The sequence below is a fragment of the Falco naumanni genome, chromosome 10 (genome assembly GCF_017639655.2).
Source record: "Falco naumanni isolate bFalNau1 chromosome 10, bFalNau1.pat, whole genome shotgun sequence".
NCBI lineage: Eukaryota > Metazoa > Chordata > Aves > Falconiformes > Falconidae > Falco > Falco naumanni.
In genome coordinates, this window is record NC_054063.1 from 22,421,674 (window position 1) to 22,449,274 (window position 27,601).

The window sequence follows — 27,601 nt, forward strand, 5'->3', positions numbered from 1 at the left end:
TGCTGGCAGCAGGAGCAGGGAGGAAGGAGGGGCAGGGACTGGGTTCTGGCATGTTTGTCAACACTGAAGGAAGGAGCAAGAGGAACCATTTGTTTTGTCATTTTTTTTACCCATCGGATACCTTGGGGGGAGCCCCCACCCTGCTCCCATCCAGCAGCACCCAGGGAGCCCCGAGGGCTTTCACACCAGGGAGGGGTGTGGGGCAGCCCAGGCCTGTGGGTGCTGGATGGACCCTGCTGGAGCAGTGGGTGGCCATGGGAGCTGGCTGAACCCGCCTGGTCTGTGCCCCAAAGGCCCTGTCACTGCCAGACGCGTGGGCACGGCCACAGCTGCAGGGTCACACTGCTCTGCTCTGTGCCTTGTCACAGGGGCAAGTGGGTGGCTCAGCCTTGCAGCCCCAGCTGGCCCCACAGAGCTCCTTCGATTGGCTTCCCTGCACAGGAAGGATCTTCCCAGCCTTTGCCTTGCAGCTGCCTGCGGAACCATTAGCAGGCTGGGCAGCGCGGGGGCCCCATCCCTGCCCAGGAAAGGAGCAGTCCCTTCCCCTGTGAAGATGCAGCCCTGGAGCCAAGGGAGGCCAAAGGGCTCCGGAAGGCAGCGGTTCTGGTCCCCAGCTCTGGCATGGAGCGAGTGCAGGCGCACAGATGTGCAACAGCATCCTTGGTTTGTGTTGCCCGCGGGCAGAAGCAGCCCTCGCCACAGCCCTTGCTCTGAACCACAGCAAATGACTCTGTCATAGCCCAGGCAGCATCAACCAGCAGTGAAAACCAGAAACAAAACACCCCCGAACAACCCCCCAGATGCCAGACCCCGAACGGAGCGTGCCAGGCTCTCCCAGGCAGAGCAGCTGGGGTGCCGGCGCATCACCCTGGTTTACGGGTGGGATCTTGTGGATGGGATATTTGAGGTTTCACTCATTTTACAGGTGGGACATTTTCCCTACAGCTCCAGGAGAAAACAGCTTTCACTACCTTCTCTAAAGCTTCTCCACCTGCTCAGCACACATGAAAAAGTGGTAGAAACGGAGGAGAAAGCCAGGGAGAAGCTGGGCGCTCCTGGGACTTGGTCCCCGGGCGGCAGAGCCGAGGAAGCCGCAGCGGCAGCTGGAGCAGGGAGGAGGCGAAGCTGCGTCACCGCATCAGCCGCGTCAGGTGGGAAGAGCCAAATCCCAGGATCTGCTGATTTTAAGACAAACACACACCCAGCTGGAAGCCCCGAGTTTCGGTTTCCATTCCTGCGGCGGCGACGTGACCGACAGCCATGGAGGGGTTTCCCCCCAAAGTCATCACGGCTGCTCCGGGGGTGTGTGCTGCTGCAGCCCCCCCAGCCCCGGGCACGCCGCCTTTTGTGCACTGCACAACTGCCTGAGGATGGGCTGGGACCCAGGAGGGCCTTCACACGACAATGCTGGAGCATCTCCTGCCCTGGTAACACCCCTAACCAGCCCAGAGCAACCCGGCGGCTGAGGAACTGGGTTTCTCGCAGCCTCCTGCTCCCTGGCAGCAGCGCAGGCAGCGCAGGAGTGCAGGCAGCGCTTGCAGGACCACGGCATGGCTCTGTTTGCAACGCTGCCGGTTGGATGTGGGTCTTTCCCAAATGCTGCAGGCTGCTCCCGCAGATGCCTGGAGGAGAAAACACAAACAGCATTGCTTCCATCATCACACAGTCTGAAGAAAAACAGGGACTTGGTATGAGTCACCTGCGTCCCTTATGTAATTTGCCTCTGGATGTGAGTCTTCCACACCCGGCTGGAGCAGAGCAGCCCTGCGCTCCCCACGGGATGCTGACCGGCCTTGTACCAGGGAGGAAAGGGGAGCACGGCTGAGCACCCGAGGGGGCCCTGGGAAGGCAGCTGCCAGCAGCACCGGGCTGGCAGGGTGGGCATTGGGGAGCCCCAGCCCTGCTGCAGGGACCCCAGGTGGGTTGACCCATTGGGATTCACCCTGATGCTCCAGTTGCAGGGTGCATGACACCCGCTGCAGCCCTGGGAGCCCACCCCAGCTCCATGGCAGCACTCAGCCCCCGAGCGCAGCCTCGCTGGTGGGGCACAGAGCTTGGGGTCTCCCCAGTGCTGAGCCCCAGGCCTCGGTGCTGCTGTCAGTGCCTCTGGTCTGCAGGTGGGACACGCTCCCCACGAGTGATGCGTTACCAGCACTGCTGAAACCCGGGCTGAAGAGCCAGGACACAAGCCACCACACACACCACAGGACCTTCCCCCTGGCCAGGGTGTCTTGCACAAGCCCCAACGGCCACGTCCTTGCTGCGTCCAGCCCAAAGCCAGTTATCCACACACTAACTGATCTGTTCCCAGCTTGCTGCAGATGACTTACCTCTGCTTTTCCTTCTCAAGCCTCAGCCCCAGCCCTACCATGAGTCACCGACAACCCTGCAAGAGCAAGGAAGCACCACGGCACGCTTGGGAGCGGCACAGCCCCCCAGGAGCAGAGCACACTGCCAGGGCATCCCAGAGCATCACAGCCAGTCTCTTCAGGGAGACGGGGCTGTACTGCCAGCATCTCCCTGCCGAGCTGCCCCAAATGCTGCTGCAAAGGGAGGGGAGGATTGCACCAGCCAAAATCTGCCTGCAGAGATTTTATTGCTTGGGGAGCTGTTTACTTCCCTAGGAAGCGTTGCCTTGCAGGGCAAAGTACGCCCACACTGGGAATGCTTTGCTAGCAAAGTGGTGTGTAGTCTTCAGGGCAGGTAAAGGTGCGTGCAACCAGGGAAGAGCTGCTGCCTCCTGCCCACTGCCCACTGTCGTGTCCCCGGCACTGTTCACACCAACGTGGAGATGCCACAAACCCCGCTCCACCCTGTGCTCAGATGCCACCTTTCAGATGCCCTTAAAGAGGAGCCAGGAGGTCCCAGCAGCCATCGCCTTTCAACCTGGCCATTCCCTCTTGAATCATAACCCTAGGATAAGCTGGAGGGGGTTGTCCAGAGCAGAGGTGGCTGGGGCAGGGTGCTCAGCCCGCAGCTCTCCAGGGCTGGGCAAATTCACCAATGCTTTCCTGCCTCAGCACTGCTAGGGGACGGGGTCCCTGTGACCAGAGGGACCTATGCTCACTGTTGCAGCACAGGAGCGGGGGGGTTTGGGCTGGAAATGCACCCCCTGGCCTGGCTCAGCACCACTGATCATGCTGGACAGGCAAGCGGAGGCTCATGGTGATCACAACCCTTTACATCTCCTTGGCCTGACATACTCATGCTGTCCCCAAGTACGAAGATAGCAAGGAAGAAACAACTGTGATATCTTAACCGCAGGCAGCCTGGGAGGGGAAAGCCTCTGATTAGGCACAACTCCTCCTAATCTCTGTGGCCCCACATCCAGGCTTGGCCAAAACGAAACAGAAAATAATGCCTTAGAAGAATAAATCATTTTTCCTCCTGACTGTGTGTCATAACTCTTCCAAACACAACTCAAGGCACTGGCGGTTATCAGCGCTGGGCGCAGCCTGGTTCGCCCCAGCCGTGCCATGCATGACCAGACTTTGGAGCCACGTTTCAGGCTCACCAGCCCCCACACACCCTGCCCACACCAGGGACACCCCACGAACAGCCCAGCCCTGCACAGCACCCTCAGAAGCACTGGGCTCAGCTTCAGAACTACTGGCAGCTTTTCAAAGTTCAGACTGGTACTTTGCAGGGAGGATGTTATGGGCAGCACGGGGGGGAGATGGAGATGGCATTGAGTGCCACAAGCAAAGCCAGTGGCATCCAGTGACAGCCCCGCAGAGTGTAGGCATGGCTGCAGGGAGATTTTTCCCAGGATGATGCTGCATCCACCCACATTCAAATCTCAGGCAAAGGGTGGAAAAATAAAACAACACAAAGCGCTCCGAGCATCCCTGAACAAGAGCAGATGTGCAGACTCCATAAAAAAACCCCCAACTTTCTTAAAGACACCAAAGCTGTCTCCATAAAGGTGCCACTGCTCACAGCATCCACTGTGGCTTGGGGGCACACAGGCTGGACCGGGGGGTGTTCAATGGCTCCCCCACCCATCGGTGGGCACACAGGCAGGACAGACAGACATCCCTCTCCTGCTTCATCCACTTCACACCAGCATCCTTGCAAACTCAAAAAGCCTTGAGACAACTCTGTCTCCCCACACCTGCAGAATGCTCCCTTTGCAACACCCCTCTTCTTCATCACCATGTCCATCTCACCAGGGCTGGACCTGAAGACAAAATTAATTATACACAAAAATTTCTGAAAATCCCTGAAAATATTAAGTGGCTGAAGCTATGGCAGCTCCTGCCCCCAAGAGAGGATGTGGGAACATCCCCCCAACGGCAGGAGCATGGAGAGGAGCCCCCTTGCAGCCTCCTCCCCATCCTTGGTGTCCAGGGCAGGGGCTGGGGGCTGCAGGAGCAGGTGACACTGCTGAGCTGTGTCCTCGCCCACCCACCCCAGTGACCACGGCCTGGCCATGCTGTCCCCTCCCCGGGGCGAGGAAGGAGTTAACATGTATTTGCTAGGAGGAAGGAAGGACAGTCCAAGCTGGCCTGGCAGAAGAGGCAGAATTAGCCTATAGTGGGGTGAATTAATGGTTTTGCTGGGGTGGTGACACACAGAACTGGAGATTTCCTAACAGCGACCCTGCGGCTAATGGAGAGGGACCCCACGGCAACGGGCTGTGCCTCCACACGGACACACGGCATCGCCCGTCTGCTGCCACGGGAAAGGGCCAAGTTTCCACTTGAAGCGGAGCTGCAGCATCAACACCCCTGGGCTTCGTCTCCAGGCTCTTCCCCCGGAGCAGCACATGCCCATGGGCTCTCGGCTCCATCCCCTGCTCCCACAGTGCCTTCCCGGAGCGCCGGGAGACGCCGGCACAGCCACAACTCTTAACTTGGCCTGGACAGCCCCATCCTGCAGCCAGGCTGGATGATCCTCCATGCAATGGCTGCTCTGCCAGGCTCGCGGGGTAGCCCCAACCTTTCCAGTTCCTGAAATTAAGAGCATCCTCTGCAAAGAAAAAAATAACAAATCCTTTTATTCTATGAACACATTTCAGATAAAAACTGCTCCCACTCGCAGAGGTAGCACCAAAATTGCTTAAACTCACACGCGTGTCAGGGTCGACAGCAGCAGCAGCAGGTTTCTCTCCCTTCCTCCAATGGGAGAATCACCCTCTTCTAAGGCAAAACTGCTCTTGTGTTCCCTTAACAAACCCTAGGGTTCCCCCCCCCCCCCAAGTTTCACTCCTGGTGCTTTAGCAAACAGCACCACAGCTAGCAGATTCAGACAAACAAAACACCCCTTTATCTTCCCTGTGGTTCATAAATCCCTCAAATGCAGTGGTGTATCTAAGCCCAGACCCTCCTCAAACACCAAGGATACAGTCAGAGCATCACAACGTGCCCACAACCCTCAAAGGATTTGGAGCACCTTTGCACATGTGCAGCCAGCAGGAAGCACACAGTACATGTGCCGGTGCATTTTTAGTTACAAAAAGCACATTCCTGTCCCAACTCAGCCCCACTTTGCACAGACACAGAAACACAGTCAACCAGCAGCGCTCTTTCAAAAAAAAATATTTATTAGCTCATTAAAGCGACCTGTCATCGCTGCTGCTGCCAGATCAAGTTTGTAGAAACCCCAACACTTCAAGCACCTGACTCCTTCCAGCCAGAGACAGCGTGAGCATCGCCGCAGCCCCACGGCACGCGCGTGCCCTAGAACAGGACCAGGTGAGACTTGCAGCGAGCTGAACGGTCGAAGGAGTACTGAGGGGGCCAACCACCCCATTACAGAATGGCTGCTCAGACTCAGCGGGGAGGCAACAGCAGCATCCAGCTCCCACAGGATGAGGCGCTCAGCAAGATGCTGGGGACCGGGGACCAGCCAGATCCTGCACCAGGGTCACACCTCAGTAATAAGCGGAAGCTCCTCAGAGTGCTGCCGTCCAGCTCATCTCCCTGCATACATCTCTGCCTCATGGCATGATCCTCACTACCAAAGGGCTTTGCTGAAAAATGGCTGTTTGCTTAAAAAAAATCCCCCCAAAACAGATTTTTTCCTTTTTTTGTTTTTTTTTTGTTTGGTTTTTTTTTTGAGAAAACTAGAAAGAGACCCTAATCCTCGGAAGTTACAGCTCTTCCTGGCCTTCTGGGTTTGTGTCTCCCCAGTCCTTCCCCCAGCAAACCTGGGCAACCCGCAACGACCAGTGTCACGAGAGCTCCTGCTTGTTCCTGCCACCCAAAGCCAGCATCACGCAGAAGCCAACCTCCCAGGGCTTGCGTCTACGCTGCCATGTGGAGCCTCTTCCCGGCTGCGATGACCGCACAACATCCCGTGGACAACCTTCCCTTGGTGTCCCCTCTCCCTCCCTGGAGCCCCCAGGCACCAGGCGCAGCCAGCTCCGATGCACCCCAGCAGTTCATGCCAGACCCCTCGGCAGCCAGATTGGTGCCTGCTCAGCACTTCGCCTGCTTTTCCCTTCGCTACTGCCTTCGCCCTGCCCTGCGCCCCTGCTCCTGCCCACTCTAACCGCTCCAGCTACACCTGCAGATGAGGCAAGGCTGACGAGCTAAAACAGAGTAACTATTCCATGAGAGCAGGGGAAGAACGCTTTATAAAAAAAAAAAATAAGCTTTTTTTTTTTTTTCCCTTCTCTCCTCCAAAAAGGGCAGAGCGTTTTTTTGCCTTTTGCTTCTTCAGGCATTATTTCCTCCCCCTCCTTCCCTCTGACCTGCACCTTCTCATTACAGACGTGAGCCGCTCTGAGTCTCGTTAACCCGTGCCCCTCATTACACCGCTCCTCATCCCACAGCGCAGCCAGAGAAAAAGGCAGTTCCACCCAGAGCGGCACGGCCAGCGTCCCTCCAGGCGAGTCCCCCCTTTCACTTCTGCTCTGCCTCGTCAGCCACTGCAGTCACCTCGATGGCGGCGGCAGCGTGCTCGTCCCCGGTGGCACCGGATGGGACGGTCACGACCGTGCTCCCGCTGGGAGCCATTTGTGTAACGTTCTGGATGGTCGTGCCAAGTCCTGGCAGCGTCAGCAGCTGGAAGGGGCTCACCACCTTCACGACTGTGCTGCCATCCTGGACTGCTGCCGTGCTCAGCACCGTCAGGTTGGAAGCATCCGGGTGGATCTCCACCGTGCCAGGGAAGGTGGAGCCGGCGGAGGCCAGTACTGTGTACCCTCCCAGCAGTGGGGAGGCCGGGGAGCTGGCGGTGGGAGGTTGGGACGGGCTCTTCCCTAGCACGGAGGGCGGGAGGGCTGAGACCACTTTGCCAAGAGGGATGTTGGCAAGCTGGGAGACGGGCACGCCGGGGGTGACGGCGAGCTGTGCTGGCTGGGACAGGACTTGGGAGGTGATGGCAGCTGGTCCAGAGGTGGCCCTGGTCAGCCTGGGACGTTTTAAAGGCGTGGGGACGGAGACAGGTGTGAGGGTCATCAGGACATTGTTGAGATGCTGCGATTTGTGCTTCAGCTCCTTCGCTCGCTTGCGGTGCTCGTCACACTGCTGCTCCAGCGCTGGAGAGAGAAGACGGTTGGCTCAGCCCGGGCCTGGGACAAGCCTCCCAGGGACTGTGACACCTCCTGGAGCAGTGGCAGCCAGCCCCACCATGACTGGGTTAGCACGCACCAGCTTTAACACCCCCCCACCCCCCACCCACCTCCTTACACAGGAACAACCCATGCTAGCAGCGACGGCCACTGGCAGAGCACCCGCATGTCCCAGGGGAATACCTGCCAAATCCCGCGTGTACTGCTCCCGCGAGCGATCCATTTGACACTTGTGGCTGGCCAGGACCTTCTTGACCAGGTCCAGCATACCAAAGTTCTGGACTACGTTGTTGAGTAAAACAGCATCTTAAAAAGAAGACACAGATCTTTGAGGAAAGCAAAATTCCCCATGCAAACTATTTACGGCTTGGTAAAAAGCCACACGACAGCAAACACATCAGCTGAGACGGCCAAAATCTGTGGGAGGGTAACGCAAGAGGCTGGGGAAGAGGAGAAGACAGGAGAAGTCATGAGAAAGTGCAAGAGGTCACTAGAGTACAAACAGTGCTCTCCTGCTTAGCAGGGGTGATAAGAAATCTGCTGGCACAGTAGCTGGTTGCTGCACCGTTATCCCGATGGCCTAAATTCCAGCTCGGTTCCCAAGCCAAGCGCTTGCTCAGACCCACAGCCAGAGCCAGGACGCCCCAGGCAGAGGGAATTGGAGAACTGAGGCCACCTGAAGCATCCCCAAGCACAACCACGAGCCTGCCCAGGGAGCAGCCAGAAATGGGATTTATTGATGGTGAACTATCTCCCTGTAGTCCCACCAAGATATCCCCGAGGAGGAAAAAGAAAAAAACAAACCACAAGCCCCTCTGCCGAGATGATCCCGAGCACCCATGGCCGGGTCCTTACCGCTGAGCTGCAGCGGGGGATCCTGCGCTCGCTGCTGCAAGCCCTTCATGGTCTCCACTAGCTCCTGGTGGAACTCGTGGATCACTTCTTCCAGGAGACCTGTGTCCTTCAGGCCTCGCCAGAAAGCAAAGGTGTCATCTGGGGAAAGAGAGAGCACGGGAGAACCTCAAAATCCTCGGAGGGGGGTTGAAATGGCAAATGCGCTCTGGGATCCCCTTCTGGCCCCTGCAAGGGTGAAGCCCCGACAGGCTGCAGGCAGAGGGTGCTGGGGCAAAGCCCCGCCAGCGCGTACCCGGAGGGGCAGCTGGAAAAGGACACGCTTTCCCCATCCTCTGTCACACACAAACAGGACACCAATGCTACAGAAAAGCCTGTGGCTCAGAGCACACCAGAGGAACAAGAAAGATTTTATGACCCCTCTGATTATTTTTTCCCCCCCTCTTTCTCCTAGAGCCACACCGAGCACTTGGCCTACACTTCGATATCTTAGCGCTTACAAACAACTTCATCCCCAGCCGGTGCTGCCGCCAGACCACACGCAGACAGGATACAGCGCAGCGCTATGCGCCGGTAAGCAGCAAACAAATAATGTCAGTGGAGGCTCAGGCAGGGCTGCTCCAGCAAGAAGCGTGCTGCTCCTCGTCCCTGCCGTTTCCCTCTTTCCCTTCATCTCCTCCATCCACTGCCCTGGATGCGCTGAGCCCGAGCCCAGTGGGATCCTAAGCCGTACCTCCGATGCTGGTGCTCCAATCGCTGGCATCCTCACACGTTTCTATGGTAATCGTAGCTGGGGATCCGTTCACTGCAACCAATAGCAAAAAAAGAAAAGAAAAAAAACCCCAAGTCCTGATTTTTCTCTGTATTTTTCACAGGCTGTTTCTGAGGGAAGCACTCCCTTGCTGCATTTCTGTGACTTCTCCTTTTTACTGCACAGGACCACTTTTCCTGGAAGGTGGCTCTCAGAGCAGAGTGGAGAGAGATGCCCAAGCGGGTGGTGGAGCCGCACGCGTTGCTGTGCCACCAGTACTTATTTTTCCACAGTGGAGTGCAACACCCTGGGGATTAGTTCTGCAACCCCTGCACAAGAACACACGCCCAAGAGCAGCATCTCCCTCCTGTTTCCCCCCTGCACACACACTACTACTGCTCAGGGCAAAAGTCAAACAGATTTAGAGTCTGATTTGTTTTGGCAGTGCTTTTTTACCCAGCTTACAGTTTTGCAGGACTGGGATGTCTGGAGGGTTTCTAAAGCCTCGAAGGGGAGAGCATCCACCCGCTGTGTGGGGATGCAGGGGGGCTCCCTCCCTCCAGCTCTGCCACATCTCAATGCTTTTGTTACCATAGAGCCAGGGGAACCGGCGTCATTTGAGCCGTGCACAGGAGCGGGATGAATGGGAATCTGGCCAGAGACCTGTGGTGCTGTGTGGAGCGTTTGCAATGCTCAGCCGCTGCCACTGAATCCAATTACTCTGCTCCTTTACTCTGCAGCCTTCAGGGCTCTGGTTATTCCAGCCCAGCCCAGTAGCGTGGGAAGCATCTCCCTGTTAGTGAGCTGATGTCCACATTTGACAAGAGGGCTGGGGACAGGCTGCACTGTGCCCTGGCATCGGCTTCCCCACCACAATCCTGTGCCGTGGTGCTGAAGGCAGGTGCAGAGGCTGAAGGCTCACTCTGTCCTTGCTCCGCTCCCACAGACACCAGCAGGAGCCGAGGGTGTGGGGCTCTTTGGGGGCTCCTCAACTCTCAGAAGTAAAAGAAGTTAACAAATACACAAGTACTTAAAAATCAGAGAGCTTTCCAGTAAAATAGTTGCCTGTAATTATAGGTTAGGTTAAGTTTAGGGCTACAGCTACGTAGCCACATCATCATTTAAATGCAGCTTTATGGACTACATACAGGAGTGCAGATAAAAAAGTAAATCTGTTGTATCCTCTAGTTCTTTTTAATCTTTCATCAGACAAATCCCATAATAATTCAGCTGAGGAGCCTTAATTGAAAATCCCTGAGTTATTCTGGAAGTCAGGTCAGAGCTGGGAGGAGGAGGGACCCCTTCTCTGGCACCTTGTGCAGGAGAAGCCAAGCTGATCCCTGCCTCCCGGGACAAGCCCTATGGACACAGTGCCCGACCGGCAGCGAGGACAAAAGGGAACTTCATCAATCAATGACTACTGTTTTCTTACAGATTAATTGTAGTCTTCTGCTTCAGCTACACAGTTTGGGGCAAGGCAGGAGGCCAGAAGGGCGGCTCTTCGGGTCATGCAGTGTTACAGAGCAACTAGGTGAGTTACTGCATCTCTGCCAAGATGCTCTAACAACGACTCTGCCTAGCTCTGCTATGGGGGATCCTGCAACAGAGCAGGGAGAGAAAGCAGAGGATAAAACAACCCATAAAGCCAGAAAGAGAGGCAACCATAAGGGGTGTTGGTTACGCGGTGCTCGTTGTGCTTTAATGCTTTACCACCCCTGTTCAGGGTGCGAGGAGTGGCTGGACGTACCATCCGTAGAAGCAGGAGTGAGAGGGATGTACTCTGTCGATGTCTGGCTGGTCAAGGATACCCTGGCTCCGGTCAGGTCGATTTTGGTGCTCCGGCAGGTGTTGGAACAGACCTTTGTGTGCTGGTAGAAATCCAGCTCTCCTGAGTCCATGATCTTCCTGAAAGACAGGGAGCAAGCACAGGGACAGGCACATCAGCAGGAGCAGCGAGCTCTGAGACACAGCTCCTGGCAGCTTTCACCCCCAAACTTCTTAAAAGTCTCAAGTGAAAAGCTAAAGCCAGGAGAACAGGCAGAGGCAACGTCCTGCATTCCCCTTGACAAGTGTACCTGTGTCCTGACCTCAGAGGCAGCGTTAACTAAGAATTAATTAAACCAGCATCCACAGCCTGCTCCGTACTGGCCACATGCACAGATCCAACAACCACGCAATACTCCAGGGGCGGTAAAGCCTTTCAGGAGGCTGGGATGGGAAGAAAAAAAGCCCATTGTGCTGCAGCAGATTCAGTTTCTGACCACTTCCCTGCTGCATCCCGCATCCTCCTGTGGGATGGAGGAGGGGGAGCGGGACTTCAGCCCTCTGAAAAGGTTCCTCTCCAAGTCCAACCCAGAGAGGATGAATTCCCTTTGTCCAAGAAAGAAACTCCTTTTTTCACCATTGGAGCACTTGAGAGGCTCAAGAGACACACGAGCTTCTCCTAAGGATATATCCCTGTAAAACTAAAGATACTTGGAGAAGCACTGGGACAAACCACTCTCAGCAGATGATCTGCTGGCTGGAAGCCTTCAGGGAACACACACCATTTAGAGCCCAAACACTGCCACTCCTGCAACGGCAGCACAGTGGGGAGAGCTTTGCTCCATCACCCTGGGCCATGCTCCCAGGCAGCAGTTTTATCCCTGCCCTGTGATGCTGAGCAGGGTTCTCCTCCCTGGGCTCTCCTGACCTGCTCTGAGGACACCCCTGCCTGTGTATGAGCAGCACACACCTGCCCCGAGTGTTCCCACACGGCTGTGGGGTCCCCAGAGCAGAGGCAGAGCTGCCCTGTGCTGCTGCCCTCCCACCCCCCCAACAGCAGGGCAGTACCCAGACTCCAACCAAGCTGGTCTCACTGCTCTGAGCAGGCTTTTCTGCCCAGGGGTCTGTAATTCTAACTCAGAACCCTGGCTGGGACAGAGGAACTCCTGGTTTGTTGAGGGAGGAAGAAGGTCCCAGCTCGGCCCCCCCAGCACCTCCCTGCCAGTGCCCTGCAGCTTCCAGCAGAAGGGTCAGCTGAAGCCTCAGCTCAGGGTGAGACAGCCTGCCGCCTCCTCCTTCCCATTGTGACTCTACACCTCAATGAGATGGAGCATAACCCTATTCATAAACTAAAATAAGGTGTCTCCGCTTAAGCAGAGGAGGTTGAAACACTGGCACGTGATCTTCCCAGGCTAAGCACGCCGCCTCCGAAGCACCCCCAGGCCTTGCTGGCCAACAACAACCCCAGCTTCCCAAGAGTTGCTCCCATGGGCTGCTGGGCTTGCCTTCACACATTCCTCATCAAGTCTTTTTTTCCCCTTGAAAGACCTGCCTTGCCAAAGCATAAGCCTATTATGCAAAATCTATGTGGAGCAAAAGCTGCTTAGAAGGAATATGGGAGCCGCCTGTATTGAAACAGAAGAATAGGGGCAAAGGCAATGTCACCCTGTGAAAAGAGTACAAAACCACTGACAATTCCTGGGGAAGGAGGTGATGCTTTTTTATCCTGCCTACAGGCAGAGACAGACTTTAATTAAATCACAGTCTCAGGCTGGTGTTCAAGAAGACCGTAGAAGAATTAAATTACCGTAGTTAAGACTACAGAAAAGAAATGCTTGCATAAATAAGCTTTAAATAAGTCCTTGGGGGGAAAAAAAAAAAAGCGCGATGTAAAGCAGACATGCTGCAATGGGAGCATTAGCTGATGACCAGACTGACTTCCATTTGGTAAGTCACACTGGGAACCTGTAGACAGCACGGCCTGATCACCAGCGGCCATTACAATTTTCAACGACCTTACACCAGGTGGGAGCTCGGTGTGCTTCAAGTCCTACAAAGACCAAGGAAATACTTGCCCCAAATTATTCCCTCGACACAAGGATAAAGGAAAGCCACTGGGCACACTTTGGGCCAGGCTCTAATAAAGGCAAATGGTTCAGTGGTGCATTTGCCGTGCCAAAGGCTCTGTTCCACTCCACCGTCATCCCCCAGAAAGTCTCCGCTGTTGCTCTGCAGATACAAACGAAGAGACTAACCGGAGCATGATCCCATTCATCCGGATCGCCCGCTTCCAATCCTTCAGGGTCGATTTGCCCGCCAAGTGGACAAACTCCTTGGGACTAATTAGGTGATCGTCAAACTGCAAAAGGCAGAAGTGCAACATCAGTGTGACAAGCCACAAGCCAACGACAGTGTGCCCTGCAAGCATGATTCAGCAGCAGAGCCGGGCTGCCTGGCCACGTCACAGCCTCAACGTGCTGTTTACTACCACAAAGACACAGGGATGACACACACTGCCCAACCTTAGAGAACACTGACCCAGTTAAAAAGATTAAAGACAAATATTGCTTTCACAGACGGTTGGTTAACAGCTGCTCAAAGCCAAGGGTTCAGGGGTGTGTGTGGCACAGGGGTTTGCTAAATACCCAGCCCAGGCGGGACAGCCGGGAAAGAAACCCGTAACGTGTGCAAAGTGTAATTAAGAGCAGTAGCTGCTCACACTCTTGCTAAAAGCAGACTCACAACAAAAGCCAGGCTGTGACTGGTGACGTTTGGCTCCAGGGGCACGCTACACCCTCCGCAAGCAAGGAAAGGAGAAACTCGTTCGGTCTTTGACCTCCTGTTACCGAGCCCAGCCGCTGGTATCAGTGAAACCTCTGGCCCCTCTCGCAGCGCACACACCCTTACCAAAACCAGCTCCAGGGAGCTGGCATACACCGTGTCAGCGGCCAGCTCTGCCCCCTGCTTTTATTGCCCCACACACCCAGCTGCGCCTGGACCCACGTGCTGATCTAAAAGCAGTCTTCAGCATCAGGCACTTCTCTACGGAGCTGCTTTACCCCAATCTCAGGAAGGATTTCCCAAGCCCAGGCCTCCCCTTTCCAATGCCCGCGTTGACCAACAGAGCTCACTCTGCACTACTGCACGAGACACTGCTTCTCTGAACAAGGACGTGAGCTTTGGTGCCATGACTGATCTTGGGCAGCAGCATTATTCGCAGCTGTACCTGTCCTATTGCCTCACGGATGGAAAAGACCATCTCTCCTACGAAGGGCAAGGACCATCTTTCAGGAAACCCTCTTACAACAGAGCCCAGAGGGGACGCTGCCTCAGCAGGGTATTGTTTAGCCTGTGTATAACTGCCAGCGATGGCTTATGACAGCATCACTCAGAATATGCTCCTGAATCATGCAAATTTTAACCACGAGTTACCCAGGACACAGTAGAAGCTCTTCAGCAGGTCCCCTACCACGGAACTTCTCAACAAATTCTCAACTTCCAAACTGTTCAGGCACTGGAAGTGCCCAAATTTCTCAGATTCTTCAATAATTCAGTTAAACTGAGGCAGTATCTCTCCAGCCAAGACTGCTCAACTTGGCCAAGGCAGCAAATACTAGGCATCACAGCACCAAGAAAATTTCCTCCTTCCCCACCACGACATGGTTTGATGCAAAGCAGCGTACCAAAGCTCATTAAAACAAGCCAAGCCAGGCGAGCCTGCAACACAGGCATGGGAAGGCAGGAGTCCAGCGCTGGGGCCCTTTATCTCACCTGCACGCACTTCACGTTGATCCCGGGGCACACAAACTTCCTCCAGATGAGGTTGGCTTTGCTGTCCCCACAGGTGATGGGGTAGACAATCTCTGCCTCCAAACTGTCCTCATCTTCAGCCATCTTCACTTCTCACAGGGAACAGAGGAAGGGGCAGATCAAAAAGAAACATGAGTCACAGCCCCCAGTTCACCACACCGAGGCACACATACAGTGAAAAAGGAGTTTTGAAGCTCAGGATTAAAAAAAAAAAACAACAAAGAAACCCACATGTAGACGATGCATCACGGGGCGTGGTGGGGTTCATGGAGACCACTCACTTGCACTTTGCTACTAAAGCACCCAACCCCTAGATTTCTCAGGCAAGCGCGGACAGGCAGATTTATACCGATCTGGCTGCAGGTGAGTGCGTGAAATCCGCAAAGCCAGCGGCCAGGGCTGAAGAAAGTAAATTCTTGATAAAAATGAAAGCAGTGATATCGCCTGGGTAATTAAACAGTTTTACTTTAAAACTTTGGTAAGTCAACTCCAGCCCAGCTGGCCACAGCCTTTGCTCACGAAATACACTACTGCTGTAAGCAAAGCCAGCGAGTTCGCTGCAAACCCGACAGCCCCATCGCAAGCTGGGAGGGCAGGAGCCAGCCGCGGGCAGGCGCAGGGCCTCATCCTGCACCAGGAGAGGGCAGCAGCCGCCCAGCCAGCAGCTGCGGCTCCCTTCCCCTCGCCGGGCTCCGCCGGTGCTGGGCACAGCACCCCGGCACAGCACCCCGGGGCCGGCCGGCACCTCTGCACAGTCGGACCCTCCCGAACAGCACCGGCACCGGGCTGTGGAGCTGGCACCGCTCAACCGAGGGGCTACGGCAGGGGCTGAACCTACCTAGGACCGCTTCCTTCAGGTGCGTGGAGGCTGTAAAGGCGGCAGCAGCTGCAGCAGCTGCGTTTTCGGTCTCCAGTGTGTCTTCGTTTATGTCACCGCTGGTAAGAGAGTCGGAGAGGCAGAGTTAAGCCATGTGGATGTGCCACCCCCGCACCCGATGCCCCACGGAGACATCGCTTCCAAAGTCACTCAGACTACATTTTCCCACAAGAGCCAGAAGTCAGCTCTGGTTCTGAAAGGCTCAGCTCCAGTTGTCCGTAGGGAGACGCAGAGCCCCGCAGCAGGCAGGACCGCTGCCAGCAGCTCTTTGAATCCCAGCCCCACGGAGCTGCCTCCGGCACGCGGCCCATGCTGGGGAGCTGGCGTGGAAGGATGCTGTCAGCACGGCCCCTCACTCAGAAGTCGCTGCCAGCCTCTGGCAGCTTTGCCTGAGAAGATTTCCCCAGGAAAAACATGTGTGAAATATGCTCCTGCTGTCTGGGTGATGAACTGGCTGAATCCCCCGGTACATGGGATACTCCCAGGAGCAAGACCTCAAGGAGCCACAAACATGCCCTAAAGGAGTTTGACAAACTGACAGAGGATCCGTGGGCAGAATGAACATAACGTGAGCTGTAGACCCTCATGGTCCAGTCTCTGAGCCTCTTACAACTGAACATAGCCAGCTGTTAGTTAATGCCATGGCTATCTGGCTACTTCCATCCGCGCACACACACACACCCCCCGGAGATCCCCGGCTTCTCTCGTGCTTTGCTGCTGGAGACACGCAGCTGGTGCTGGTCCTGCACAGCACCCGCACCCTCACCATGCGCACGCTCAGACGGGAAAGACACTTAGGTCTGGGATCCAGGATGGTTCCTCACCCCCTGGTTGGGAGGGTCCGGCGCAAGGCGGGGAGCAGATGCTGGTACCCCGACAGACCAGACCTGCGCACCCCAGCCAGCTCTCAGCATGAACCACACTCCTCATGGGTTTTGTGTTTGGTTTTGTTATTGAAGGTGTCTCATTACTGTGGCAAGCTTGACCTGCAGGGCCAGGGCTGGGAACACAGTTAACTTTTCACCTGCTTCAGCACATAAACTTCCTAAGGAAAACTGTAAGGAGAAAATAAAACTGAAATCTACCCTGGTCTGGTACCACGGGTGAATTAAAAGAATGGTCCTAGTGACCCACTGGCAACCATGTTTCCCACCTGTGGTGCCAGGGGACACGCAAATTCAAGAGCAACCGGTTTTTCCATCCTGGCCTCCTAACACACAGCTCCGGGGTGGAACTGCAGTTTCAGAGCATCCCTCCCCTTGCAGCTGCAGGGCAGGTACCTGGTGGGAAGCAGCACGGAGATAAGGGAACCGGTGTGGGCGGCAGCTCAGCCTCACCGGGTGAGTAACTCGGGAGATGGTGCTTCAGAGAGCTGAGGGTGGCCCCAGCTGTGGAACAAAAGCACTGCACGGTGTCACATCCACCCTGACCCTGGGAGGGAAGGGTGACAGGTGACACAAAAGGACTCGAAAAGGTAAACTGGGAGCCAAGGCATCTGCACACAGGTGGATGTTACAGAAGTGACAGTTTGACACGAGAACGGAACCTGGGTTTTCTTCATCAGTTCGTGGCTTGGTTCTTGCACTTCTCCAGACACATGTGGAGACAAGCCAGCAATGCTGCTACAGCGGGGCACCAGCACCACAAGAGGCAGCTGCCTCTGATGTGCCAAGCCCAGCACTCCACAGCCCTGACTGTCTGCCTCCAGATCAAAAACCTCCACTGACTTATCTAGAAGAAACACCCCAGCAGAAATTCAACACCTGAAACACAGCTTCCTCCAGGACTCCATCGCATTTGCACCGCTCCGAAAAAGCACTGAAAGGAATGACTGGATCGGGAGAAATAACCCAGCCCACAGTTTCAACTCCATCCTCCAGAGAAAAATAAACCAACTAACTTCAGCAGCTTGTATGAAAAATTCAATGAACTAAAGTCTGCATCTGCCATGGAGACGTAACTGGGTTGGGGGAAGAGAAAACCACAAAAAAAACCCAGAGAGTTTCTTGACACCGCTTCCCCATCCCATTCCAGAGGAACAAACTGAGGCAGATACAGGAGAAGGAGAAAACTCAAACACCTTCCCAGCCCCAGTGGTGCATCCCACCAAGCCGGTCCTGCCTTCCCCAGTTGCCATGACAAAGCTGGGGGAGGATGGTTCTCGTCTTCCTCCCTGGGAGGATCCATAAACCAGATGGGAGGAAGAGAAGAAAGTGCGTGCTGATAAAGCAATGGGCTTGCCTCTCCTTTTTCCTCTGCTCCTGCCTCACCTGGAAACTTCAGAGAAAAAGCCTCCATCAGAAACCTGTGCTGGGCTTGCCCATCAGAAATACAAGCACCTCATCAGAGCATCAAGTGCAGGTCCCTTCCGATCGCAGATGAAAGAGAAAAGCTTCTTGCTGATTATTACTATCTTCCCATTTCCCTCTGCCTTTTCCAGTCAATCTTAAAAACACATGAACTAATTAAGCTCTTAATCATTGCTTGTATAATTATTATTTTTTTTAAATAGCAAACCATACCCAAAGGAGCACTAGAAACGGCATCAACCCTCAGGCTGAGCTTGGTTTCCGAGTGTCACATAAGACAAGCTGAAAGGCTGCTCCCCGTGTGAGTGGCGACCGAGCCAAAGCCGAGGAATCCCAGCTGGTGCTTGCAGCCACTTCCCTCATGCCAGCTGGGAGAGGGAGCCAGCGCCGCTCCGGCAGCTCCCCGGCAGGAGCAGAGCCTGGCAGAGGCAACCGTCCAAGGCTCCAGAGACTGTGGGTGGCTCATGCTGCCACCCACCACCAGCCCTGCACCCCTGGGGAGTCCCAGCGGCTGGGATCTGCTCTGCAAGCTCAAGATCCACGTCCTTCCCATCGACCTGATGCTGTCCCGGAGCGTGGAGCCTGTCCACCAGCCCTTCTCCAGAGAGCTGCACGGAAAATCTTCAGGGAGACTCTGAATGCCTGCTGAGATATGCTCCGATCGTAGCTGCAACTAAATAAAAATCATCCATCCTGCCAGCTGTGCAGAGCTGTCCTGCTCCTGGCCATCCAGGGGGCACTGGGAGGATGGGAAAAGGCTTCCAAAGTAAAACAGGAGGGGAAATAAGAGCAAAAGGAAACAAAACTGATGGAGCCAGCCTCTGTCATGATCCGTGTCCTCAGATAACACTGCGCTGCTGCACGTGGGTTGGCAAAGGCTCAGAGCCACATTAAAACCAGAAACCGCTCCGCATCCAGGAGAAGCCACATCCCAAGTTTCACATCTGGCTGCTTCTCCACAGAGGGAGCCAAGGAAGCCGCTGTGGGCCAGCCAGCAGCACCCCCCCACCCCCCACTCTCCTGGGCATGGATGAGGCGCTCAGAAGCACTGGCAGAGGCAGGATGCAGAGGAGCGGGGGGCACCCCCGCTGCCCACCCTGGTGCTGATGGCTTGCCCCGGCCCGCGCCCCACCAGGGCTGCAGCTGCTCCAGAGTTTTACATCAGCTGGAGCAGGACAAGGGGAACAGCCCCTGTGCTGTAAGGTACCAGCTGCCCCTTCTCCTGCCGCCCTGCCCCGAGCCACTGGGAACGACAGGAGCAGCAGGGCGGATCTGAGGAGACAAACATCTCCTTTTTGCGCAGAGCAGCAAAGAGCCACTCGCCACCCCCTTATTGCCACACGCAGGGATGCCTGGATCAGACAAACCTGCCCGGATCCAGCTCCAGGTGTGAACCTGGGATTTTCTGCCTACTAAAAAAGAAAAGCACTGAAACGTCTCTGGGCTCCGGGCACTGTCCCATGAAAGACTGTGGAGACACAGAGCCAACAGCCTCCGCTACACGGGCCCTCAAGGTACCAGCCAGGCACTCTGGCCGTGGAAGCAAAGACCTGACCGACCTGCAGCTGAACAGAGCGTCCCGAGTGAACAGCAGGTCCGGATGCAAAACGCCAACAAGAACGGCAGAAATTGAGCAAAGCAGCAGCACTTTAAAAATCAGACACAGTCACTCTGATTTTTTGAGCAGTGCCTCACTGTTCAGCGCTGCGTGGTTTCAAGGCCACCTCTCTCGCTCCAATGGCCAACGGTGGAGGCTCCTGCAGAGCTCTGCCGAAAAACAGCCCCAAACCCGTGCTGGGAAGGGGGCCCAGCTGCGCCGCGCTCACCACACTGCAGGCAGACTCATCTCTTGGGGGTACGCAGCCGAGTGAAGCAATCATGAAATAAATAACAAAAAAACATCCATTTAGCTACTGGTGTCCTGTTCCAACCCGGTTTGTGTCCACTCCAGCATTTACATCCGCTCAGAAGATATTTTAGTTTGGGTTTGCTTTTGGGGTTTTTTTCCCTTCCCAGTTTTCTCCAAAACATCCAACCCAAACTGCTGCACTGCTTTTTATTCCAGCTAACCCCAGCTTAAAACCACCACTGGTAACTCAGGTTTAATGGGAAAAGAGTGGAGCCTGCTCTGCAAGCTTGGAGCCACAGAGCCGGGAGCCCTGGGTATGGTCCTGGGGGTGCCAGCGGGGACCTAACAAGGAACTGGAGCTTGCCCAGGCATCACCGAGGTCCCCGCTGTGAGAAGTGACACAGGACTAAGTAGCAGGAGATTAAACACACCCAGGCCAGCTGACTCCAACCACAGACAAGAGGTTTTCTAGCACATCACCTTGGCGTACACTGACTTCATCTCTTACCCGTGCTGGGACAGGTTGGTGGTGACCAGCACCGTCTTCACCTCCTCCATGCCGCTTCCATCCACCGTGCCATCGGGCGTTGTCACCACCACCACCTCCTCCATGTGAACGCTGACGTCCGGGGTTGCCATCGCGAGGCGGGAGAGCCCTCGGTCACCAGCTGCCTGCAGAGAAGCGAGGGGAAGCCCCACGTCAAAAGGTCCCCCCTGCTAAAACCGGGCACGGAAAGACCACCGGCGCGGTGGGAAGAAGGGGAGAGGTGGCTGCAGGGGACCCACGCTCCTAAGGAGAAGGGGATCAGCAAACCCCCAGCTGCTCCATCCCCAGAGGGATGCAGGGAGGCTCGTAGCGTAACGCACGCTCTGCAGCCTGGCTGAGGGCGATGGGCACAGGAAGGGGCTGGGGCGCAGGTGGCGAGGGGCAGAGTATGGGAACCGGTGGGAAGCATAAAAAATGGCCCTGGCATTCACCAGACCTCCACGAAGGCACGCGGTTTGAAGGCGCGTTTCCAAATGTATTCCTACTATCTCAGAAGGGTTTCACGCTGCTGGAGGAGCTCATCACTGTCTCCTCCACGGCAGAAACGGGGAGTCTCCCCTCCTCCAAAGTCACACACAAAAGATCAAAAAAAGTACTGCAAGCCTGCAGGAACAAAGTGACATCCCAAAACTATTTCGAAGTGCACGTTTCTCGTAAATCGGCAACAGACTGAAGACAGCACTTAAACCAGACTTCAGCATCCGCCCCTGCAAAGCCACTATTTCATCTGCAAGCAGAAACCTGGGGAAAAAACCCCAACAACCCCCTGATTAACTGGAGGCACAAGGCGCCGCGCAGCTTTATGCTCTCACGGTTTGTGCGACATCCCCAGCGGCTCCAGCCTCCATACCCAGAGCACAACGTAACCCACGGGCACAGCCCCGGTCCCCCGTCGCCCACCTCTCTGACACCTCACGCCCTGCGCCTGCTTTCCTAGGGATTTCAGGTAACTAGAGAATTAAAAGCAGTTTTAAGCCATTTAAGCAATAGGAGAGGTTGGAAAAAGAAATAAATATCCTTTACCAACACACAGATGCATAAACATCCTCCAAACACATCATTAACGTTACAAGGACAGCGCAGTAAAATTTGCACACGCTATTTAGAGCCACAAAACTGTTCGCAAGTCACCTTCTGAGGAGCTTCAGCCCGTCCCGTGAGCGAAGCACGGCTGCGCTGGGAGCAGCGCTTGCTCGCACGCAATGCCTGCGTCTGGAGAAGCAGGTGACTGTGAAGCACCTCGGGGGCAGCTGCGCGAGCACTCGCTCCCCTGCGAGGTCTGGCAGCTCCAGCTGGGACCTGTACAGAGCAGCGGCACCCAGCCCAGCCCGGCGGAGGAGCCGCGTGGCTCCCAGCGCCTTTCCCGGGCCACCGCGCTGCCCCGACGGCTCCAACGTGACTTTGCAACAGGGTTAGTGTCCTGCAGAAAGATCTGCCTGACCCCCAGGAGATGAGCTCCCCCTCCCCGGGGCTCTTCCAAGCCCAGCAGCCACGGGTGGCGCGGTCCCTGCAGGGGCCAGCACGAAGCCAGCACCACTGTTTGCAGCAGCAAGGCACGAGGCGAGGGACTTCAAGGCACGAGGCGAGGGACCGCAACCGGGCGGAGGGCGCGAGAAACCAGAGGGTTTGCCACAAACCAGCACTGTAGGGATGGCGGAGCCGGGCAGGGCTGCAGCGCACCCCGGATCCATCGCTCCGGCACCCCGGCAGCAGCCGCTGCGTTTTATCAGGGTACAAACCGGCGCAGCGAACGACGGCGCAACACATAGCGCCGGTGCTCAGCTGCAGCCGCTTTAACCGCTGCAAGTGCTCCTCGCGGTGCCGGTGCCACCCCTGCGCCTGCCCTCGGTTTGGGGGTAACCCCCTCCTTGCTGCGTTAGTGCCGCCTGCGCCAGCCCCACCCCGGTGCCCGGGTTCGGGGTGCTCTGGGCAGCCCACCCAGCTCCTGCGGGGAGGGGGGCTGCACCCCGCTGCGGGAAGCCTCAGACTCCAGGCAGGAACCAATGTGGGATGGAGCAAAATTGGGCTGAAAACACAAGTAATGACCAGCAGTGGGGTGCGGGGGGGCTGGGGGGAGCAGGCTGGCAGGGAGCACCCCGGCTGTATCGGGGCTCAGCGGAGCCGCATGCAGCCCCCCGAGGGCACCATGGGCGGCACCGAGCAGGGTGCGGTGGGTGCAGTGAAGATTGCGGGGGGGGGAGGGGAAAAATAATAAATGAAAGGGGGACAAAATAATAAATAAAAGGGGGGAAACAAGAAATAAAAGTAGGTGGAAAAATTAATAAAGGGGGAAATAATAATAAAGAAAAGGGGGGCAAGAAATAATAGTAAGTAAAAGGCAGGGCAATTAAAAATAATAAATAAAGGGGGGGACTAAAATAAATAAAGGGGGGGGACTAAAATAAATAAAGGGGGGGACTAAAATAAATAAAGGGGGGGGACTAAAATAAATAAAGGGGGGGGACTAAAATAAATAAAGGGGGGGGACTAAAATAAATAAAGGGGGGGACTAAAATAAATAAAGGGGGGGGACTAAAATAAATAAAGGGGGGGGGACTAAAATAAATAAAGGGGGGGGACTAAAATAAATAAAGGGGGGGACTAAAATAAATAAAGGGGGGGACTAAAATAAATAAAGGGGGGGGACTAAAATAAATAAAGGGGGGGACTAAAATAAATAAAGGGGGGGACTAAAATAAATAAAGGGGGGGGACTAAAATAAATAAAGGGGGGGGGACTAAAATAAAGGGGGGGGACTAAAATAAATAAAGGGGGGGGACTAAAATAAATAAAGGGGGGGGACTAAAATAAATAAAGGGGGGGGACTAAAATAAATAAAGGGGGGGGGACTAAAATAAATAAAGGGGGGGACTAAAATAAATAAAGGGGGGGGGACTAAAATAAATAAAGGGGGGGGACTAAAATAAATAAAGGGGGGGATAAAATAAATAAAGGGGGGGATAAAATAAATAAAGGGGGGGATAAAATAAATAAAGGGGGGGATAAAATAAATAAAGGGGGGGATAAAATAAATAAAGGGGGGGATAAAATAAATAAAGGGGGGGATAAAATAAATAAAGGGGGGGATAAAATAAATAAAGGGGGGGATAAAATAAATAAAGGGGGTGAATAAAATAAATAAAGGGGGTGAATAAAATAAATAAAGGGGGTGAATTAAATAAATAAAGGGGGGTGAATTAAATAAATAAAGGGGGTGAATTAAATAAATAAAGGGGTGAATTAAATAAATAAAGGGGTGAATTAAATAAAGAAAGGGGTGAATTAAATAAAGAAAGGGGGGAATTAAATAAATAAAGGGGGGAATTAAATAAATAAAGGGGGGAATTAAATAAATAAAGGGGGGAATTAAATAAATAAAGGGGGGAATTAAATAAATAAAGGGGGAATTAAATAAATAAATGGGAGGAATTAAATAAATAAATAAAGGAGGGAAAATAATAGATCAATGAAAGGGGGGAAATAAAGGGGGAAAATAATAAATAAATAAAGGGGGGGAAAATAAATAAATAAAAGGGGGGAAAAATAATAAATAAGGGGGCAATAAGAAGAAAAAGGGGGAGGAAATAAGAAGAAAAAGGGGGGGGGGGGGGGCACATAATAAAGTAGCCTGTAGTATAATAAGGCGGGGAGCCTATATGACAAGGGGGGGGGGGCATAATAATAAGGGGGGGGGAAATGAAAAAAATAGTACTGCCCCACTCTGAGGGAGGGTGAGGTTTTTGGGGTGCATTTGCTGCAGGGGCAGGCGCACAGCTGGGCTCCCACAGGTGCATGGGGGCAGCAAGCCGGGGGGGGGGGGGGCGCGGCGGGCATGCAGGTGAGGGGTGCACAGTGGGGGAAAGCTCGGGGGGGGCACACAGAGGGGGGGGGTGTGTGAGGGGGGCTGCAGGAGACCGCAGGGGGAGGGGGTGCAGGAGGAGTGTTGCACAAAAGTGCGGGGGGGGGGGTTGGGGGGGGGGCTGTGGCTGCACAGACAGGGGTGCACAGGGGTGGGGGTGTGCACAGAGGGGCTGTGGCTGCAGAGTGGGGTGCACAGGGGGTGATGTACAGGGACAGGGGTGACCGCACCAAGGGGGGTGCACGGGGGGTGATGTACAGGGACAGGGGTGACCGCACCGAGGGGGGTGCACGGGGGGTGATGTACAGGGACAGGGGTGACTGCACAGAGGGGGGTGCACGGGGGGTGATGTACAGGGACAGGGGTGACCTCACCAAGTGGGGTGTACTGGGGGTGATGTACAGGGACAGGGGTGACCACACCGAGGGGGGTGCACGGGGGGTGATGTACAGGGACAGGGGTGACCGCACCAAGGGGGGTGCACGGGGGGTGATGTACAGGGACAGGGGTGACCGCACCGAGGGGGGTGCACGGGGGGTGATGTACAGGGACAGGGGTGACCGCACAGAGGGGGGTGCACGGGGGGGTGATGTACAGGGACAGGGGTGACAGCACAGACGGGGGTGCACGGGGGGTGATGTACAGGGACAGGGGTGACCGCACAGACGGGGGTGCACGGGGGGTGATGTACAGGGACAGGGGTGACCGCACCGAGGGGGGTGCACGGGGGGTGATGTACAGGGACAGGGGTGACTGCACAGACGGGGGTGCACGGGGGGTGATGTACAGGGACAGGGGTGACCGCACAGACGGGGGTGCACGGGGGGTGATGTACAGGGACAGGGGTGACCGCACAGACGGGGGTGCACGGGGGGTGATGTACAGGGACAGGGGTGACCGCACCGAGGGGGGTGCACGGGGGGTGATGTACAGGGACAGGGGTGACTGCACAGACGGGGGTGCACGGGGGGTGATGTACAGGGACAGGGGTGACCGCACAGACGGGGGTGCACGGGGGGTGATGTACAGGGACAGGGGTGACTGCACAGAGGGGGGTGCACGGGGAGTGATGTACAGGGACAGGGGTGACTGCACAGAGGGGGGTGCACGGGGGGTGATGTACAGGGACAGGGGTGACCACATCGAGGGGGGTGCACGGGGGGTGATGTACAGGGACGGGGGTGATGTACAGGGACAGGGGTGACCGCACAGAGGGGGGTGCACGGGGGGGTGATGTACAGGGACAGGGGTGATGTACAGGGACAGGGGTGACCGCACAGAGGGGGGTGCACGGGGGGTGATGTACAGGGACAGGGGTGACCACATCGAGGGGGGTGCACGGGGGGTGATGTACAGGGACAGGGGTGACCGCACAGAGGGGGGTGCACGGGGGGGCTGCAACTGCACAGAGCAGGGAACGCCATGGGGGGTGCACAGAAAGTGGTGCATATAAGGGGGTACACGGGGGGCCGTGGCTGCACGGTGTGGGGGGCACAGGGGGAGGGTGCGTGTAAGGGGGTGCAGGGGGGGGGGCTGCGACTGCACAAAGCGGGGGGGGCACTGGGGGCTGTGGCTGCATCGTGGGGGGGGGTACGGGGGGTGCATAGAAGGAGGTACATGGGGGGGCCATGGCTGCACGGTGTGGGGGTGCATGGGGGGAGGGTGCAGGTAACGGGGGCACGGCGGGGGGCTGTGACTGCACAGAGCGGGGGGGGCACGGGGGGCCGTGGTTGCACGGGGGGGGGGGGGGGGCACGGGGGGGTGCATGTAAGGGGGTACGCGCGGGGCTGTGGCTGCACGGGGGGGGGAGGCACGGGGGAGGGTGCATGTAAGGGGGGCACGGGGGGCTGTGACTGCACAGAGCGGGGGGGGCACTCGGGGTGCGCCCGGCGGGGGGGGCGCGGCTACACGGGGGGGGGGGGGGGGGGGGGGTCGCCGGGGGTCGCCGCCTCGCTAAAGACCCCCCCAGGGCCGGGGCCGGCTGCTCCGCGTGGCGCCGGGCGGGCAGCCGGAGGGTGCCCACCCCCCTTCCCCCCCCAACCCCCCCGCGGCGCGCGCGTTCCCGCCGGCGGCGCCGGGCGCGAGACCGGCGGGGTAGGGGGTGGGGGGGGAGCGTGGGCGCGCTCACGCCGGCAGCGCCGGGCGCGCGGGAGGGAGGAGGAGGAGGAGGAGGAGGAGGAGGAGGAGGAATGGGGGGGGGGGGGGGGGCGCGCGGGGGCGGGCGGCCGGGCGCTGCCGCCGTCTCCTGCCGCTGCCGTAACGTCCTGACGCTCCGCAGGGACCCGGCGGCCGGACGGCGCGTGCGGAGGCCCCGCGGCGGCCGAGGCCAGGGCCGGGCCCGGCGCTTACCTCAGGCCGGGGTCCCGCTGCCCCGCTGCGGCTCCGGGCGCTCCGGCTGGGCGGCGGGCGGGCGGTGGGCGCGGGGAGGGAGGGAAGGGAGGGAGGGAAGGGAGGCAGGGTGGGGGGGAGCGGGGCTCCGCCGCGCGCGGCTCTCGGCCCCCCGCGCAGGCGCACGGCCGGGCCCGGCTCCCGGGACTTATTTCGCGGGGGCGCCGCGGCCCGAGCTGCCTGTGAAATAGGTGCCGGGCCGGCGCGGTGCGCCTGCGCGACCGGCGGGAGGGGGCGCGGGGTGGAGAGGGCGCGCGCCGCCCGGGGCTACCCGCGCGTGGGCTCCGCCGCCGTGGGCATCACCGTGGGCATCCCCCGGCTGCACGCGCGTGTCCCCCGGGGCTCCTGTGTGCGTGCGGGCCTCCCGCGTGTGTCCCCGCGTGTCGTCCCCGTCCCCCCCGTGTCCTGCATGCCCTGCGTTCCTGCGTGTGTCCCCGCGTGCCCTGCACACCCCTCCGGGGCTCTTGCACGTCTCTCCCGTGCCCAGCGTGACCTCTGGGCTCCCGTGTGTCCTCCCTGCCCCGGGAGCAGCGTGCCCCCCGGGGCTCCTGCAGGGCCCCCGCAGTGTCCTGCGTGCCTGCCCCGGCCTGCCCCGCCAGTCCTCTGTGTGTATCACATGTCCCCCATGCCCCCCCCTCCCCCCGGACACCTGCCCCCCCCCCCCCCCGGCTCTCCTGAACATGTTCCCCCGTGACCCCCTCCCCAGTGCCCTGCATGCCCCCTGGGATGCCTCTGTGTGTGTGTCCTCCAGGGCCTAGTGTGCCCCCTGTGTCTTCTGCATGTGCCCCCCAGCCCCCGTGCCCTGCATGCCCCCCATGTCCCCTGCACGTGTCCCCTGGGCCCGGTGTCCCCCCCCCCCCATGTCTCCTGCATATGCCCATCCCCACTCCAGGGCCCAGCAAGCCCCTTGTGTCTTCTGTGTATCCGCCTGCCAAGGTCTCCTGCCTGCCCCCACCCAGGGCCTGGCAAGCCCCCATCTTCTGCCTGTGCCCCCTGTGCCCTGCATGCATCGGTTTGTGCATGCCCAGTGTGATCCCTTGCGGTGGTACATGGTGCCCTCCCTCTGCATGCACACC

The 27,601-nt window shown here is 57.1% G+C and overlaps 1 protein-coding gene across 6 annotated transcripts; it reads right to left on the minus strand.

Annotated features, from left to right (window-relative positions):
* Window positions 1-5,524: 5,524 nt before the first annotated feature.
* Window positions 5,525-26,572, minus strand: GMEB2 (glucocorticoid modulatory element binding protein 2). Of its 6 annotated transcripts, none has more exons than XM_040609006.1 (11): window positions 26,487-26,572; window positions 20,240-20,403; window positions 19,578-19,730; window positions 15,535-15,632; window positions 14,658-14,785; window positions 13,142-13,245; window positions 10,870-11,027; window positions 9,105-9,176; window positions 8,375-8,512; window positions 7,703-7,825; window positions 5,525-7,486 (listed from the first exon to the last, which is right to left on the minus strand). In XM_040609006.1, the coding sequence occupies exons 2-11, from the start codon at window positions 20,368-20,370 to the stop codon at window positions 6,849-6,851; spliced, it is 1,743 nt and encodes a 580-aa protein (XP_040464940.1). In that variant the 5' UTR covers window positions 20,371-20,403; window positions 26,487-26,572; the 3' UTR covers window positions 5,525-6,848. The 6 variants fall into 6 exon arrangements, with proteins under 6 accessions (XP_040464940.1, XP_040464942.1, XP_040464941.1 ...); XM_040609008.1 differs by lacking the exon at window positions 26,487-26,572 and adding an exon at window positions 20,715-22,408; XM_040609007.1 differs by lacking the exon at window positions 26,487-26,572 and adding an exon at window positions 20,710-22,408.
* Between the last annotated feature and the right edge of the window lie 1,029 nt (window positions 26,573-27,601).